Here is a 17,594-nt window from a genome sequence, read left to right as displayed (position 1 = left end):
GGGGCCCCTGAAGGCGCGTTTGGGTGGGGACTTGCGTCGGTGTTGTTCTTCACAGTGTTCATCTCCGCGTTCACCAGCCAAGTGTTTGTTTACGCGCAGCAAAGGTTCGGGGCGAGGGAGTTCGGGCGAGCTGTGGGGCTGCTGCAGCTGCTGGGGGGTTTTGCTGCGCTGCTGTGCAACCCGCTGTACTCTGCTGTTGCGGTGTCTCACCAGCTTTCGCTCGCGAGGGTTTCGGAGGTTTTCATTTTGCTGCTCGCGCTGCAGTTCCTCTGGATCGCAGCCCTCGGGCGCATCCAGGCCGCCCACAAGCCCCCGCCCCAAACCCTAAACCCTAAACCCTAAACCCTCGGCTCGCCGGAGGGCCTCCGCGCCGCGGCAGACGCGCGCCAGGGATGCAACAAACCCTCTGCGGGCTTCGGATGCGGAAGCAAACCCTGCGGGGGTTTAAAAGGGGCTGCAAACCCTTGCAACGGTGTAGACGGGGCTGCAAACCTTCACAAGGGTTTGGACGGGGCTGCAAACCCTCACAAGGGTTGGACGGGGCTGCAAACCCTCACAAGGGTTTGGACGAGGCTGCAAACCCTCACAAGGGTTTAGACGAGGCTGCAAACCCTCACAACGGTTTAGACGAGGCTGCAAACCCTCACAACGGTTTAGACGAGGCTGCAAACCCTCACAAGGGTTTGCACGCGGCAATGACTCTCATTAGAGTTTACTGCGGCGCTTAATTAGGGTTTAGACGCAGCAGCAAACCCCAGTAGTGCTAGAAGCGGCAAATTGAGTCTTCACTGAGACTCGGAGGTGGCAGTAAACCCTCAGCCGCTGCAGCTCTTGAGAAGCAGACAATTTACTGCTTCGTATTTGTTTAATGAGAAGCAGACAATTTGCTGCTTCTTATTTGTTTCATAAGAAGCAGATAATTTGCTGTTTGCGCCAGGTAGTCCTGGACACTGAATCCATGCGCGTGTATTTCAAGATAAATAATTTCCCACTTATTCTACACAAATATATTTTATTCTGCTTCTTATTTGTTTTCGAGCTGCGCGAAGTGCTGCTGCTTCTGTCAATTTGTTGCTGCACGGCCTGCCTCGCGGGCAAACTGGTGTCTGAGTTAATAATAAACACTTATTTCTTTTGCAAACACTTTCAAGAAGTGCATTTGGCATTCATTTGGCATTTGCTGCTTCATCGAAGCCCAGCGGCTGCTGCTGCTGGCGAGCAGCAGCTCTTTTCAACTTGAATTTCTGAACGACGGCGAACAACAACAAAATAAAGCTGAATACGGGACTTTCGATGCTGTCTTTTTCTGAGTCTGCTGACTCTTCAAATTCAATTAAATCCTCGGATGTTTGAGATAATGGCACTAATTGCGCGCTTTCAGTTCCTCCTTTAATGCGAAAACAGCCGGAACTTGAATTGCGCGGGAAACGTGAACGGCAGGAAGCTGCATGCAAAATGGCCGCCTTTTTTGCAAGCGAAGAGTGATTAAATATAAATAAAGACGACGGAATGCGTTTAAAAACTAACTAACTCTGGATCACTTCATTTCCTTCCGACACAGGAAGAAGAACTGTCTTGTTCACGCGTCTGAATTGATTCCAGCGGCCTACTTGACTGACTGACTGATCAGATCTAATTGTTTTGTCTGTTCCCTCGAGACTAATCAAATCCAGTTTGTTTGTCTGGCCCTCGAGGTCAATCAAATGCAATTGTTTTGTGTGGTCGATCGAGTGCTACTCGGAAGAGCAGAAGACGAAAGAAGTGGAACTGCACTATGGCGTTTCAGAGTTGGTAGGCGCTCAGCAGCTACTTTAAACATTCAAATAAATGGTGTTTCTTTCCACAGGGGAAGCAACTGGTCACGGCCTCGCCTGCACTGCGCGACGGCCCAGCCGAGTGGACTGCAAGACTCTTGCCCTCTTGACCGCGAAAGAAGAATAACAAGCAAAGCACTCCCTTGCCAGGCGATACGGGCAGCCGCAGCAACACCAGTGGACCACTGGTGGTCTTTTCAAAGCTTTTTCTCCCGCGAAACCGCAGCTTTCCGAAAAGTTGAACAAGCTGGAGCTTCGGAGGAGGCGGCGGCTCAGTTGCTGCTTCTTCGCCTTCACGAGCTTTCGCCCGCACACGAACCCTCGCACGCACCCCCCAACGCACCTAAACCCTAAACCCTAAACCCTAAATCGGCGGCTGGCGGCCCCGGGCGCACGCGCACGGCTGCTGGGGCGCAGGCGCAAACCCCAGACCCCCCTATAGGGTTTAGAGGTCCTGCTGCGGCGCCAGCTGCCGCTGCAGGAATCCTTTTGCAACTATTATTCAAAAACGCAGGTCCCTGCGAGTGCTAAGAAAGTGCCCAGGGCCAGCTTCCCGCTGCTGCCTGGCGGGGCCTCACATGGCCGGCTCAGCAGCAGCAAGCTGCGCTAGCTGCGCAGCAGCGGGGGGCCCCGGCGGGCGAGCCCGCGGGGCCCCGTGGGGGTCCCGGGGGCCCCCGCGGGGCGTCTAGAGGGGCCCCCGGGTCCCCGGGGCCCCGTGGGGCCCCGTGGGCCCCCGGGGCCCCCCGGGGCGAGCTCGGCGAAACGACGGCGCAGGAGAAGCGGTACACAGATTTCTTTTACCGAGAGGCCAAGGCGGCGCGCAGGAGGGCGCTGCTGCAGTGGAAAGAAGAGCTGCGGGCTGCTGCGGCGGCTGCCGCGCAGGCAGCAGCAGCAACACGAACCCCACAATTTCGACGAAGGCGTTGTTGCTCCCTAAAAAATCAAATAGGCCGCACCCGGAGAAGAGAAACGCGCGAGAAGGCGCCGGACAGACAACAACAAAAGCTGCAGATTCTCGAGTCAAAACAACGGAGCAGCTGCGAGCGGCGAGGGCCCCCGGGGTAGGGCCCCGCTGGCTGCGGGGCCGGGGCCCCGGGCCCGGGGCCGCTGCTGCGGCGGTGCGGGCTGCTGAGGCAGCAGCAGGGCGAGGGAGTCGAGGCCTGCACAGCCTCCGCACCAGCGGCCGAGCGGCCCGGACCAGTGGACCACTGGTCCGGACCAGTGGTCCGCTAGGGCACGGAGTCCCGGGGCGCGGGGGAAAGGCTGGGGTCGGTGAGCTGGAGGCCGGCGGCGCGCTGCTGCTTGGCGCGGAGCTGCGCGGGGCTCTTGTCGCTGCGGCCGAGCCACGCGAGCGCCGCAATCCAGCAGAACTGGAGGCAGCAAAGGCCCACCATGACCCCCTGGACCAGGCGGAGGCCGTTGGGAATGGCGGGGTTCAAAGCCACCTTGGAGTAGAGCGGGTTGCATGCGAGGGAACTGAGGCCGCCGACCATCTGAATGAGGCCAATGAGCTTGCCGAAGTGCTCGTAGGTGAAGTGCTGCTCGATGTAGACGAAGACCTGCGAGGTGAAGACGGACATGTAGTTCGCGAAGCACAGCACGGAGAGGTAGCCCAGTGGACCACCGCCCCACGTGAAGAGGTACATCAGCAGACCACTGGTGTTGCATGCGCAGATGACGCGCAGAATGCCCCAGCGGTCCGCGAGGTAGCCCCACAGAATGCAGGGCAGGAAGGAGAGCGGCAGCAGCACCTTCAGAAAGTCCTTCGCCGCCTCCGACAAGAGTCTGTTGTGGGCCTCTTGGTAGAAGGCGCTGGCCCAGCCCACCCCCACGAAGTACAGCGTCAGCACCAAGTACTTGGCGGAGAAGAGCTGCTTGAAGAAGCTGGCCCCGGGGATGGCGCAGCGCGAGTCCCCGGGCGCGGGGTCCGCCACCTGCACCTGCATGCACAGGTCCAGCTCGCAGCCCGGCTCCGCTGCTGCTGCTGCTGCTGCTGCTGCTGCTGCTGCGGGCTCGCAGGGCGCCTGCGTGGGCGCCTCGCGCTGCGCCGCGTCCCGGAAGTCCCGGAAGCCCCGCCGCGGCACGAACAGCAGCGCCAGCAGCAGACACAGGCCGGGGCCCAGGCCCGCGTACGCCCAGAACACCTTCTGGGGGCCCCCCGGGGGGCCCCCCGGGGGGCCCCCCGCGGCCACAGCCTTGTAGATGCTCTCCAGCACCAGGGGCACCGCGAAGGAAGCAGAGGCTGCACTCCCCAGCAGCGTTATGCTGAGGCCCGCGCTGCCGGGGAAGAGGCGCGTGATGCAGAGCGTGGGCAGAAAGCCCATGTCTGCGCCCATGCCGATGAAGACGAAGCCCGCGTACAAGCTGCTGCTGCTGCTGCTGCTGCCGCCGCTGCTGCTGCTGGCCGTGCTGCAGGCCAGCAGCGCCCACCCCGCGAAGTTGAAGACCTGCCCCAGCGCAGCCGTCGCCAGCGGCCCCGCCAAGTCCATCGTGGTCCCCGCTATCGAGCTGAAGGTCGTGTGCACTGCGAGGGTGATGGTGTACAAGTGCTGCACTGCAGCTTCCTGTTCGTTGCAGATGAAGCCTTTTTCCCGCGTCATGTCGTGCAGGAAGTTTCCCAGTTCGTCTTTTTCGCACAAGTGCGAAAAGCTGGAGGCCCGCAGCAGCAGCGAAGATATCGAGGCCCAGCCGAAGTACACGCAGCCCGTCAGCAGTACGTACACCAGGTAGATCGCCAGGATCACGTACCTGTTCAGCCCCCAGGGCGTGGGCTGCTGCGCGCCGGGCAGGTCGCTGCGCGGCAGCAGCGACTTCAGCGACTGCAGCAGTTTGCTGCTGCTGCTGCGCTGCTGCTGCTGCGGAGGGGGCGCGGCGGCCGCAGCCGCGCGCTGCGAAGCGCCGGCGCCCTCTTTCAGCGCCACTTCCTGCATCTTGCTGCTCGCCCGCGACGCGTCTGCCGGGAAACTCCGCAAACGGAAAGCCGCAAGTCTCTTCGAGTTTTTAAAAAGCTTTTTGCAAAAGTCTGCAGAAACGAAACTCCTCAAGTGCGCAGTCCCAGGCCCCGCCCCGAACGCAGTGCGCCGATGCTCTCGCAACGGAAGGAATGCCGTCACCGGCTTGGGTGCGGCGGCCGCTGCTGCTGCTGCTCGCAGCTGCTGCTGCTGCTCGCAGCTGCTGCTGCTGCCTCCACTTCCCTCCCAAGGCCCCCTCTCCTTCTTTTTCCGTGTCTTTTCCAATTTCGCGCGCGAAACGCCCCACAAACGCCCAGATCAGCAGCTAATCGCCCGCTAATGGTGCGCCCCTAGAACACGCGCCGCAGAGCTCCGCTACGCCACCCGCCCCGCACGCCTCTGGCTTCCAGATCCGCTTTTATTCTTTATTTATTCCGCTTTCCAAACTCGCAAACCCCCGGAGAACTTCGCGAGACGCAAACCGCGCGGCTGTATAGACACCCCAATACTCCGCTCGAAACCCCGGTGGAGCGATCACCCATCCGCCGATTTCCCCTCCCCTTAGCCGAATGCAGCTGGTTTTTCCCGCCAAATTCAACTTTTTATTTACTTTAAATCATAAAGACATTCGAAGCTGGCTCGAGAGCTTGCAACTTCGAGTTTCCGCTAGTCCAGAATCGCCGCGCAGCGCATCGCGGCACTCCTCTGCCCACTAAAACTGCACGGGCTGCCTCCCCCAGCTCTCCCCAAAGAGATTTCACTGAATAATAACTTTTAAAAAGTACTATTTGAGTTTATTTTGCAGTTTCTGCCGGTCTTTAGCCGTCGCGTTAGTCGCTTAAACGCCGCCGGCCACCCCGGGCGGCTGAGACACTCAGCACGCTTGCCCACAGGCTCTCTACAATGTTTCACAAGTTCATTTCTTCAAATTAAACTTCTTTTGCTGCTGCAAACTCCTCCAAATTCGGAGAGACGAAACGGGGCCTTCTGGAGAATCAAAAGCTCCCCACAAGAGCGAGTGGAAGGCCATTCAAAATCCTATTTTTGGAACTGTTTTATTCGTGATAAGACATTAAATATGCGAATTTGAATTTATTCGAAAGTCTAAAACTTTTTGTTTCCTTGTTTTTGGTGCTGCATAAAAAGAAGAGAAAGCTGGAGCCCGAAATGGCCCAAAGTGCAGAACTGCGTCGCTGCGAAGTACTTTAGAAAGTGCGAGTCCTGCAGCACTGAAACAAAGGATAAAAAGCTCAAATATATAATATATTCATTCATTATTCATTTATTTATTTTTTTATATATATTTACTCATTTAGTTATTTATTTATGAAACTGGAAATGAGCAAAGGCCGAAGCTTGCTGCAACAAATGCCCTTCTTGGAGCTGGAGTTGCTGCAGCTGCTTCAGTCAGACTTTATTTGCAATTCTAAATTGCAAATAATATTTCCACTTTCTTTGTTTTCAATAAAATTCTTTTCATTGCAATTTCTTTTTTAAATAAACTTGACTGCAGGCATTTAGCTGCCATAAGGGACCAGTCATCTTCGGGACTCGAAGCAAAAATAATTCATTTCTTAAATTGGCAAAAAGTGAAAGATAATTTCAAAACTTGAATTATTTATTTAGACCCAGCAGATCCTGCTCCAGCCCTTCAAGTCATTATGAATAATAAACTGTTTAAATTCATTTTATGCAAAAGACAAAAGCCCTGCATGCATGCACTTCTGTTTGAATAAATTATTCTCAGCTTTTAAAAACTTCAAGTACTTTAAGTGTATGCAAAAGTGCCAAAAGAAGCATTTGGCTAGCGGCAGCGCCGGCCAGGCCGCTGTAGACGCAGTCTAGCTAGCCAGCCAGCTAGCTAGCCAGCTAGCTAGCCAGCTAGCTATCCAGCTAGCTAGCCAGCGACGCAACCTCCTAACTAGCTAGCTAGCTAGCTAGCTAGCTAGCTAACTAGCTAGCTAGCTAGCCGGGATGAAGCTCGCAGCGGGGCCCCCACTTGTTTGCTCAAAAGGCTTCAAAGGGGCCCTCCGCCAGCTGCCTTTTTTGCTGCGGGGAAATTTGCTGCTGCTGCTTTTGGAAAGAAATGGAAGTCTTATTAAGTGAAAAAGCAATTGAAAGATTACATCTTGGCTATTGAAGGACTAGTTTTGGATTTCCAACCTTTGTTTTAAAATCTTTTAATTGTTTTCACGAAATGAACAAAAGGGGTTTTATGAAGTTTCGAAGTCGTTCTAAAAGGCAAAAGCCAAATGGCCTTGAGGGCTCGCAGCTCTTATGTGGAAATGGACTTTGTGGTATTTTTATTTGCTTTTGCAACTCTTTAAATTCAATAAAGAAGAAATACCAACTAGCTAGCAAGCTAGCTAGCTAGCAAGCTACCTAGGCAGCTAGCTATCTGGCAATATAAATAATAAGAAATACATTTTAGTCCTTTTCTATTTCGACTGTGTTTGCTCTTCACTAGCAGATGATATTCTTTGTCGCAAAATAAAAAGCCAGTAAGGCTGTCGGGGTTTTGGAAGAGACAAAAGAAGACACAAACAAAGAAAAGAAAGAGTCTGAGAGACAAACAAAGAAAAGAAAAGAAAGTCTGAGATCGGCAAGTTGATGAGAAAAAGAAAACTGGTGAAGTCCACAAATAAAACGCATGCACTTGTTCAAGTGCACATTTGTTTCAAAGTGCTCGACGCGCTCTTCTCTGGAAATAAAAGTGGATATGAAAGTGGAAATGAAAGTAGGAATGAAAAAGGAAATGAAAGTGGAAATGAAAGTGGAAATGGCGCAAGCTTTGTCTTTGCACAAACGCAGACGCAAGTGTACATACACCTGAGTGCAGCAGCAACGCAAGTGCTGCTTCCGCCGCTCCCCGGGGCCCCTTGAAGGCGCAGCAAGTGCTCGAGACAACAGCAAAAGAAATTTAAAGAAAGAAAATAAATGAATGAACAAAGAAGAGCCCTTGGCTGTGCACTGACAAGTCGCGGCGCCTATGAATGTACACCTCGTGAATGCACTCGCCAGCTGTACGTACACCCCGTGCATGCGCTCGCATGCACAAACTGAAGCCAATACATTAATGCAAATAAATTAATGTACACATCCATTAAAACTGGCAATAACATGCGCATGCACAGGGACAGCTCGCAAACCGCGGGCGTTCAGGTGTACGTACTCCCCAGCTCTCGCTGCAGCACAACTCTAGAGTGCTGCTGGGGGCCCTAAACTCGACAGCAGCAAGAAGGGAGACAGAAGCATTTGCTGCCTTCCTCCGTCGCGGGGTCTCGTCTGAGTTGCTGCGGCCCCGCCACAGCCCATTTGCTGCTGCTGCTGCTGCTGCTGCTGCTGCTGCTGGCAGCGAGCAGCAGCGGCCGCTGTCTCTCTGACGGCGAAGGGGAACTCGAAGGCAGCAGAAGTCCTCCCTCCTGCTGCTGCAGCTGTCGATACAGCTGAAGCCTCCGATGCATGCGCTCCAGTTGCTGCTGCTTTTATTTCTTTTTGTAATTCACTCCACTTCGAAGTTGGAATTGGAGGCCTCCCTGTGGGGCTGCTGAGTCTGCAGGGGCACTCCGCGTCGAGGCTGTCTGCTGCTGCTGCTGCTGCTGCAGTTCGCGCTGCAGCGGCTGCGCCCGCCCCTGCTGCTTCTGCTGCTGCAGCAGAAGCTGCTGCTGCAGCAGCCCGCTCCGTTTGCTGCTCCGGCGCGTAAGTTTTCTGTGTCCTTTCTTCCCAATGAGCAGCAGCAAGAGGAGGAAACGGAGCAAAAAAGGAACGCGAAACTGTTTTCAAATCCGTGTCTGCTGCTGCTGCTGCTTCGCGCTGCTGCTCGCTGTCTTCTGCAGCAGCAAACTCAGCAGCTGCCTTGCCCTGCGTGGGGCTGCCTCGGCCCTCACTGCCGCCCCCGCCGCCGCCGCCGCCGCTGCTGCTGCTGCTGCTGCTGCTGCTGCTGCTGCTGGCTCCCACGCGCAGCTTTTGCTCGACATGCATGCGGATTTGCCGGTACTTTTCTTGAGCTTGCTTCGAAGCTTGTGCTGCTTTTTCTTCAAGAGAAGAGAGGCAGCAGCAGCAGCAATCAGCCCACTGGTGGTCTGCTATGAACTTGCCCAGCCGCTCCACCACGCTCACTCCCAGCACCGACTTTTCTGCTGCCTGCGCAACAGCAGCCTGCAGCAGCAGCAGCAGCAGCAGCAGCAGCGAAGGTGCAGCAGCGACCGCGGCGGGACACACAGCCAAGGCGCAGGCCCACCACACGGCGCTGCGGCTGCTTCGCAGCAGCAAGCAGCTCGTTTGAGCAGCAGCAGCAGCAGCAGAAAACCACCATCACCAGCAGCAGCAGCATAAAACCACCGTCAACAGCAGCAGCAGCAGCACAAAACCACCGCCAACAGCGGCGGCAGCACAAAACCACCGCCAACAGCAGCAGCAGCAGCAGCAGAAAACCACCTCCAGCAGCAGCAGCAGCAGCAGCAGCAGCAGCAGCAGGTCTCACGTTCTCGACGGCCCTGTTGACTGGCAGCCCCAAGCCGGAAACTCTGTAGGTGGCTTTTTGCCTGTAAAGAGTTTGCTGCGGATTTTCGGGGTGCGGCAAATACTCGCAAGTTTCTTCCACGCGGAAGAAGGAAGCAAACGTGAAGTTGCAGGACCTGAGCAGCAGCAGCAGCAGCAGCAGGAAACCAGCAGCAGCAGCAGCAGGAAATCAGCAGCAGCAGCGGCAGGAAATCAGCAGCGGCAGCTGCAGCAGGAAGCCAGAATCAGCAGCAGCAGCAGTGGAAGCTGCAGGAATCACCAGCAGCAGCAGCAGCAGGAAATCAGCAGCAGCAGCAGCAGCAGCAGCAGGGCTGGGGTTGGTTTGTGGAAGTTTGGGAGTTGAGATAAATCTGAATTGAATTAAAATGAAATTAAATTAAATTAAAAAGTTAAATGTTTTAATTTTCACTTCAAAGTCAACTTTTTGTCCTTCAAAGAACAAGTCGCCTGTTCAAACGCGTAGCCCACAGGCGAAGCGCCGAAGAACTTCTGCACCCATCTGCAGCAGCAGCAGCAGCAGCAAATCAGCAGCAGCAGAAAATCAGCAGCAGCAGATGAATATCGGCAGCAGCACAGCATCCGCACCAGCAGCAAATCATCATCATCAGCAGCAGCAGCAGCAGGAGTGCGTTTTCCTCGCTGCCTTCTCCGTTGAGTCGAATCCAAAAGAGCAGCAGCAGGAGCAGCACCAGCAGCAGCAGGAGCAGCAGCACGAGCAGCAGAGCAGCAGCAGCAGCAGCCGCAGCAGCACCAGCAACAGCAGCTGACTTGGGGCACTGGTACTTGAGAGACAGCAGCCTGCGGCAGGAGAACTGCTGCTGCTCCGTGTCCAGCAGCAAATCGAGAGTGTCGACGCGCAGCACATGCGGCTGCAGCTCGTTGGGGTACTTCACCCAAAACGCGGACTGCAGCAAAACAGCAGCACTGCAGCAAAACGAAAGTCCAATTTAAACGGCAAATCAATTATTTAAATAATTATTTTCATTTGCATGCACACAAATGTCCTTTGAACTTGCATGCAGACGAAGTAGCGACGCAGCAGCAGCCAGCAGCAAGTGCAGCCGCCCGCGCACGACGGATACGAACTGCTGCAGTATTCAACTCGGAGTGCCGCTGCTGCTGCTGCTGCTGCCGCTCCTGCTGCCGCTCCTGCTGCTGCCGCTGCTGCTGCCGCCGCTGCTGCTGCTGCTGCAGCTGCTGGCACTTGGTGAGCAGGAAGCAGTGAATTTGCGTACCGTGATTGTGTCCCAGTCGTTGTGGAACACATGTTCTTTCTGAAATAAACGCATTGGGGCCTCGCAAGCTTGAAGAAGCTGTGGCGAAGTTGTGGCTGCAAAGGAAGCATGAGTGAGGCTGCGTGGGAATTTGCAAAAAGAAGTCCGGCAGCAGCGGGGTCTCAGCGCCGCCGATTCAAGCCCTTGACGACATTAATAAAGAAGAAAACACTTTTATTCAACTTCAGAATCAACGGAAATACCGCGAAAGGACGGATAATGCACGAATTCGAGGACAAGTCTCGCCGCCGCCCGCCGGTTAGAGCGCCTACAGCGGCGATCCTTGGAAGTACGGCAAAAACCCCTTCTCTAGACGGCTCAGAGCCATTCCCTCGGAATATTGAAGGTTTCTGTTTGTTTTCTAATCCACTAGAAAGCTGAAAAACGAAAGCAAGAGGGGAAGACGGCCGCAGAGGCTGCTGCAACACATGCGGGGTCTGTCCACACGTAGCGGCCAAAGCGGGAAAGCACGTGAATTTGCAAGCGCAAATTGCAGCGACAGAAAAACTGTTTCTATAACAATAAAAAATGAAATTTACGCAAATTGACGAGCTACTGGCGCCGCAAAGTGCTCAGGAATTCCGTTAGGGCTGCTGCAGTGGGCCGGGCTGGCAGGGGCCCCCATACTTCCTTGTGAGTGACCCACAAGGCGGAAAGCTGTTTTGAATTGCGGTCATTTCCTCTTAAATGTCTTCAATTCAAAATAATTTCTTTATTTAACTTTAGTTTTACTCCTTTAAACTCTCCTTCCCCTACAGACACTGCCCGCGAGGCTGCCCCCGCAACGCCTCGCTTCATAGCTCTTTGTCTGCAGCAAACTCCCTACTCCTTTATTCCATTGAATAAAAATCATAGACCAAGTGTTATGTAAAATAATAAATCCGTAACGGCTCAAAAAGAAGGACTATTGCAGAATCGCATCAAACGAAAAGTGGGAACCAGGCCGGAAATTCAGTTCATGACCCTGGATATGCAACAACTGTGCAAAGAAGAACGGAAAGTTATAGAGGAATTGTTTGAACTTTTTATGTACTGTACTAATGTATGCAAATGTACTAATGCAGATCTGAATGCCGCATTTGAAAAGCTGATGAAGGCAATACAAAAACCTCCACATACAAGATGCCCGTCACAGATGAATGCATCTACCTGTGCAATATATTGAAAGCAACCACCTGTACAATATATTGTACACATTTATATGAGGCATGCAAGTATATGAACACATAGCTGTACAATATATTGCATACATGTGCAATATATTCTACACATTTGTATGAGGCATGCCAGTATATGAATACATCTACCTGTACAATATATTGTATTCATGTACAATATATTGTATACATTTATAAGGTATACAAGTATAAGGATACATCTACCTGTGCACCTGTACAATATATTGTACACATTTATATGCGGCATGCAAGTATATGAATAGATATACCTGTACAATAGACTGTTTTCATATACAATATATTGTATACATTTACAAGGCGTACAAGTGTATGAATACTCTATTGCACACATGTATGAGGCATACAAGTATACAATATACTGTATACATCTACCTGTAGAGTATATTGTATACAATATATTGTACACATTTATATGGGGAAAACATGTATACGAATACATCTACCTGAAGAATATATTGAACACATCTACCTGTACAATATATTGTATGCATGTAGAATATATTGTGTACATCCACCTGTACAATATATTGTATTAATGCACAATATATTATATCCATTTATGAGGCATAAGAGTTCAAAAACCACAAAAACGAATTTAAAAAATAAAACAATAAAATGAACTTAAAAACGTCTAGAAATGAAAACGCACACATAAAAGGCTTAACAAACATCAGACGTGCATAAAGCCGAAGTTCAGATACACTAAACACGAAACATGAACGGGTTTGTATATGGGCGCATGCATGCGCACGAACACATGCAGCCCCTCACAGTAACAATATAAATAAATATAAAAACATCTAAGTATCGAAGAAAGACCTTTTAAATTACAAGATACTTTAATTAGAAGAACTATGTGTTCGAACTTGGGTATTTCCATGATGCACATAAGTCCATTCATTTCTTGAAATATTTGAAGACTTTGCTGCATTTGTTTTTAACTTCCCAACAGCCAGAGGCTAGTGCAGCAACGCCAGCTGAAAGGCTACAACTAGGGCTGCAGCTGGAGCTTCGAAAAAGTTTCAAGTTTGGCCAAAGCTGGATCTGACACTGTTTCATGTTCCGTGGATTTGTTGGTGCAGCAGCATCAAAGGAAAGTCCCCCGCTGTTATCAGCGCCCACAAAGAGCCCCGCAGCCGTCAACTGCCGGCCAGAGGCGAGAGGGGAAAAGAACTGTTGCAGAAGAATTTAAAAACATGAAAACACCAAGAGCTCTTCGACCTGCTGTACAGACACTCCAGGAAGTGGCAACGCGGTCCAGGAACTGCCAACGCGGTCCGCACCATTCGCTTTCCATTAGTTGCTTTCATCTAGCATTAAACTCAATTAAGATATTCATCTTTCGGCTTTCAAGGGTCCCGACCCAGAACGGCGGCGCATTTGCTGCTGCTGCTGCTGCTGCTGCTGCCGCGCAGCAGCGGCGCCCTCAGAGCACACAGCAGCGCGAAAACAGAAAAAGACGGAAAAGCGACGCAAAAGAAACGGAAAAAGGAATCGAACTTCAATGCAATTAATAAAGCATAAATGCCAACTAAATGCATTTTTTTCTTGTTTATTTTCTGGTTTTCCCTTCACCACCGACCCGTCATCGGAAGATTCACATTTGCAAAACAGTCCGACGAGTCTGTTGTCTGCACAAAGACGGGGAGATGGCCGGGGCCGCCGGCTGCAGCAAAAAGCAGCAAAAAGCAGCAAATAAGTTTTTTGAAAGTATTTCTGTTTTAATATAGTGCAGCCGCACATGTAATAATTCAACACAATACAGCCGAGGCAGCCGATTCGCCAGTCCAATGATCAGAAAACGGTGCAAACTGATTCATATTGCGTCAAAAAGTCTAAAATGCTTTTAAATAGTTCTAAATATTTCAATTTGGTTTTGCGAAATCCAAAAAGTGCCCACCGTTGCCCCCGTAAGTCTCAAGCTGAACTGTCTGCGGCATCCGTACAGCGTAGGCCAGCCAGCCGTTGCCTCCGTCTACAGGCGCAAACGGCGCCACTCCTGCGAAATAAACAAAATAAATAAATAAATAAATAAATAAAACAAATAAATAAAATAAATATTAATTTAAAAAAGGAATCCAAAGAAGTCCTGAAGTTCCGAAATCAATCACAAAACCTGCAAGCCGCGCATGCACTTAACAACAGAGCCAATTAATACTTCGGTGCAGAAATGTAGAAGACTCAGAAGAAACTTGACTCCATTTGACTTCATTTTACTCCATTTGACTCCATTTAACTCCATTTTAGTCCATTTTTCTTCGCTTTATTTGATTCTGTCGGACTAAATTCGATTAAACTTGAGTAAACCCCGCAAAACTCGAAAAACTTCAACGAAATTCGATTCAATTTGACTAAATCCCGCGGACTCCGCGTACCCGCGAGCACCACGGCCTCGTAGCCCCTTTCCATCCAGACTTTAAAGCTCCAGCAGGCGTACATTAAATATAATTCAAAAACAAGTGCAAGAGATGCCACAACAAGAATTATCACAACAGCAACATTTGTTTCTTTGACAGCAGCAACTTGTGCTGCCTGCAGCATCTGCTGCTGCACCTTCGCTGCTGCTGCTGCCCGCGCGGCGTCCGCAGCAGCGCCGCTGCCCTCCCGCTCCTTCCGCTGCTGCGCCTCTGCTGCAGCCGCTGCAGCCTCTGCTGCGGCTGCGCTTGATTCTGCTTCCCCAGCTGCAGGCTTTGGTGCTTCTGCTGCTGCTGCTGGCGGCGCTTCTGCTGCTGCTGGCGCTCCTGCTGCTGGCAGTGCTGCTGCTGCTGCCGCTGCTGCTGGTTCTTGCTGCGCAGCAGGCTCCGGGCCGGCCGAGCCCTCGCTTCCTGCTGCTGCTGCGGCCGTTTCTTCTGCTGCTGGGGCGTCTGCTGCAGCAGCAGCAGCAGGTCCGTTTGCTGCATGTTGCAGCTCTTCTTGCGTCTTTTCATTTTCTGTTTTCTGCTCTTCCTTCCCCCTTTCTGTCGAATTTGAATTGGGGGCCCCAGCTGCCGCTGAGGGGGCCCCTGCTGGGGCTCCTGGCTGTGCTGCTTGTCCCTGTGCTGCTCCCGGGGGGCCCCCCGTCTGGCCCGGACTTTGTGCGGCTTCTGGAAGTGGCTTAGTTCCATCAATGGACTCTTTGTTGGCTTCTTGCTGCTGCTCCTGCTGCTCTTTTGCTGCAGCGGGATGGGCCGCAGGCGGGCTCTCAGGTGTACGTACACCCCGCGGCGCGCGGTGCGCAGGCCCGGCGTAGTTGAGGACCGGCAGTGGCAAAGTGGGCAGCAGCGAAACTCCGGAAATGGGGAAAGGGAAAGCAGCAGCAGCAGCAGCAGCAGTTGTTTCTTGCCGCAGCATGCAGACGCGGACGCTGTTTTCCACGTGGGCGTTCAGCTGGGGCTTCAGCGCCAAGCCCAAGACCATCAGCAAACTCAGCAAAAGAAAAACATGCAAACGCCACCCCAGGAGAAAAAGAAAGACTTTTGAGCGTTTCAAGTCGAAGTTCGCGGCAGAACGCCACGAGAAGATCGCTGCAGGAAGGCGGAAAACAAACAAGTCCAAACACACGATTCGGGCCGAAAAATCCAACTCAAAAACATAAAAAAGAGCCAAAAACAATTAAAATTAAAGTTGTGACGGAGGTGTTAATGCGAATGCAGGAAACGCGGTGCAGAGCGGGCCGCGGGTGTGGCTCAGGTGTATGTACACCTGAACAGGTGCACGTACACCCGAGCTGCGGGTACACCTGAGCAGGTGTACGTACACCTGAAGAAGCGGCGGAAAGCGGAGCTGCTGCTTGCGCTTCTGCGGAGTTTTACTTCATTTTGAATTACCTAAAAGGGCCATGAAGGCGCCGACGGCGAGGGTGCAGTTGTGGGTCCAGTTGCTGACGATGGGGAGGCAGAGCTTCTGCATCCAGTTGACTGCGAAGAGAATAAAGACGAAGAAAACTAAAGTTGAAACTGCAACAAAGTGGGCAATGAAGTCCATGCCCCGACTCAGCGTCAGCCGGCCCACGCCGAAGGTGATGGTGGGCCGCAGCAGCCCCAGAAACTTGGGCAGCCCTTCGGGGTACAGCACTGCAGCACTTGCTGCTGCTGCTGCTGCTGCGCCTCTGCTGCTGCCCCCCGCGCTTTGGCTTTCCGGCGCTGCTGCGAAGGCTGTGAGGGCCCCCGGGCGCGGCTTCACGCCGGGGGCCTCCGGGGGCGCGTCCCCGTAGGCGTCGAAGGGGTTGCTGCTGCTGCTGCAGCTGCTGCTGCTGCTGCTGCGCGCCTGCAGCGGCTCCAGCACTGACGCCGGCATTTCCGTCCCACTCGCAGCAAGGTCCGCCTGGGGAGACAGTGCATTTCCGCTGCCTCGCTTCGGGAAGATCGCAGGTTTCATTCTGCAGAGAACACCGGGAGGCTGCGGTGTACGTACAGCTCGGCACAGCACAGCAGCGCGACGCCGACCGCGCGAAAGCGGCTTCCAAACCCCAATTTAGTGGAGATTCAAGAAGAAGTCAACAAAGTGTCTACTGGAATTCCAAAGAAAATCAATTTTGCATGCAGAAAGTGTCTCAACACCCGCCGTTCAACTTGAGTCGGCGGCTCGGCAGCTCCTGCATGCGCTCGCCAATCTCGCTGCTTTGCGCCACTTCACCAACTTTGGGGCTTTCAAAACCTTTCCAAACATTTAATTGCACGTTTATTTCAGTTTTAAAACTCAACTGCGGGAAACCGCGCAGGCAGGGCGCGGCACACTCCCGCAGCAGCAGCAGCAGCAGCAGCTGCTGCTGCTGCCAGTGGCTGCTGCCAGCAATGTCCCGCGCAAGATCTCCCCAATGGAGCCGCCAACTTCGCTTGCATGCGTTTTGCTAATCAGAGACGGGCCAGTTGAGCTTTACCCTTAATTTTTAGGGTACAGCACCCTGGGAGGGCCCCTGCAGCAGCAGCAGCAGCAGCAGCAGCGCAAGTAAGCAGTTGCAGGAGGTGCGTTGTCCCGTGAAGCAGTGCAATAGGCACGGGGAAGGGGAGACACAGAGAAACGGAAGCAAAACTAGAAAGCCCATTTTGCAGCAAAGAGGCTGGCCCTTAGCTTTGCTGCTAAGAAAGATCAACTCAATTAATTGCCTGTCACCTGTTGCTGTTAATGCGAAGGCTGTGGGGGCCCTTTTTCCAGACACAGCAAATGCAGGCAGAGGGGTCCCTTAGAGGGGCCCCTCTATTAGAGGGGCCCCTCTATTAGAGGGGCCCCTTAGAGGGGCCCCTTAGAGGGGCCCCCTAAAGGGGCCCCTTAGTGGGGCCCCTTGGCCTTTAATTGCACAGATAAAGCTGCAGTTGTTTGGCATTTAGTCTTCAGTAATGAGCAACTGTTTGCATTCTCTTGCAAAAAGCAAAAAAGAAGGAAAGTTTATATTGTGGAGTGCCTCAGGGGCTGCACCCCATGTGTACATACACTGCACACTGTACGTACACCCCAGCAGCGCCTCAACTGCAGCAAGGCCGATTCAGTGAAATCCAGAAACTCTCAAGTGCTGCTGCTTTCTGCAAATTGGAGGTCTGCATGCATCTTTGCAAAAAGAAGACAAGAAACCATTCAAAAGAAGTGCTTTAAAGGCACAATTTGAAAGTTAATTTCAATTAGAAAAAAGCCGAAATTTCGCTAAGTCCGCAGAGTGCAGCAGCAGGAAGTGCAGCCGCCAGCTGCAGCAGTTTGAAAACAGAAAGTTTGTTTTTTCTTGCAACATTAATTGAATTGGAAATCAGTCTTTTTTGAACTTGTCCAAAGTGCCATTTAATTAATCAGGAAGTGGCTAGCTGCTCAGTAACACAATTAAATGCCATTAATCAATCAGTTAAAAGCCTTTTGTCTATTCCTTTT

General features: G+C 52.6%; 3 protein-coding genes across 3 annotated transcripts; all 3 read right to left on the bottom strand.

Annotated features, from left to right (window-relative positions):
* Positions 1–3,043: 3,043 nt before the first annotated feature.
* Positions 3,044–4,744, bottom strand: ETH_00008540 (uncharacterized protein; the record flags this gene model as incomplete). Its single annotated transcript, XM_013378521.1, has 1 exon — positions 3,044–4,744. One exon carries the CDS (start codon positions 4,742–4,744, stop codon positions 3,044–3,046), a length of 1,701 nt encoding a protein of 566 aa, XP_013233975.1.
* A 3,219-nt stretch (positions 4,745–7,963) lies between these two features.
* On the bottom strand, positions 7,964–10,575 carry ETH_00008535 (MSF1-like conserved region domain-containing protein, putative; the record flags this gene model as incomplete). Its single annotated transcript, XM_013378520.1, has 5 exons — positions 7,964–8,923; positions 9,249–9,402; positions 9,696–9,785; positions 10,055–10,191; positions 10,522–10,575. The coding sequence occupies 5 exons, from the start codon at positions 10,573–10,575 to the stop codon at positions 7,964–7,966; spliced, it is 1,395 nt and encodes a 464-aa protein (XP_013233974.1).
* A 2,755-nt stretch (positions 10,576–13,330) lies between these two features.
* ETH_00008530 (uncharacterized protein) lies at positions 13,331–16,115 on the bottom strand (the record flags this gene model as incomplete). Its single annotated transcript, XM_013378519.1, has 4 exons — positions 13,331–13,425; positions 13,660–13,758; positions 14,135–15,262; positions 15,566–16,115. The coding sequence occupies 4 exons, from the start codon at positions 16,113–16,115 to the stop codon at positions 13,331–13,333; spliced, it is 1,872 nt and encodes a 623-aa protein (XP_013233973.1).
* Positions 16,116–17,594: the final 1,479 nt, after the last annotated feature.

The sequence above is a fragment of the Eimeria tenella genome, genomic scaffold (genome assembly GCF_000499545.2).
Source record: "Eimeria tenella Houghton genomic scaffold, Eth_scaff9, whole genome shotgun sequence".
Classification (NCBI taxonomy): Eukaryota; Apicomplexa; class Conoidasida; order Eucoccidiorida; family Eimeriidae; genus Eimeria; species Eimeria tenella.
This window is presented reverse-complemented; position numbering and strand designations above follow the sequence as displayed.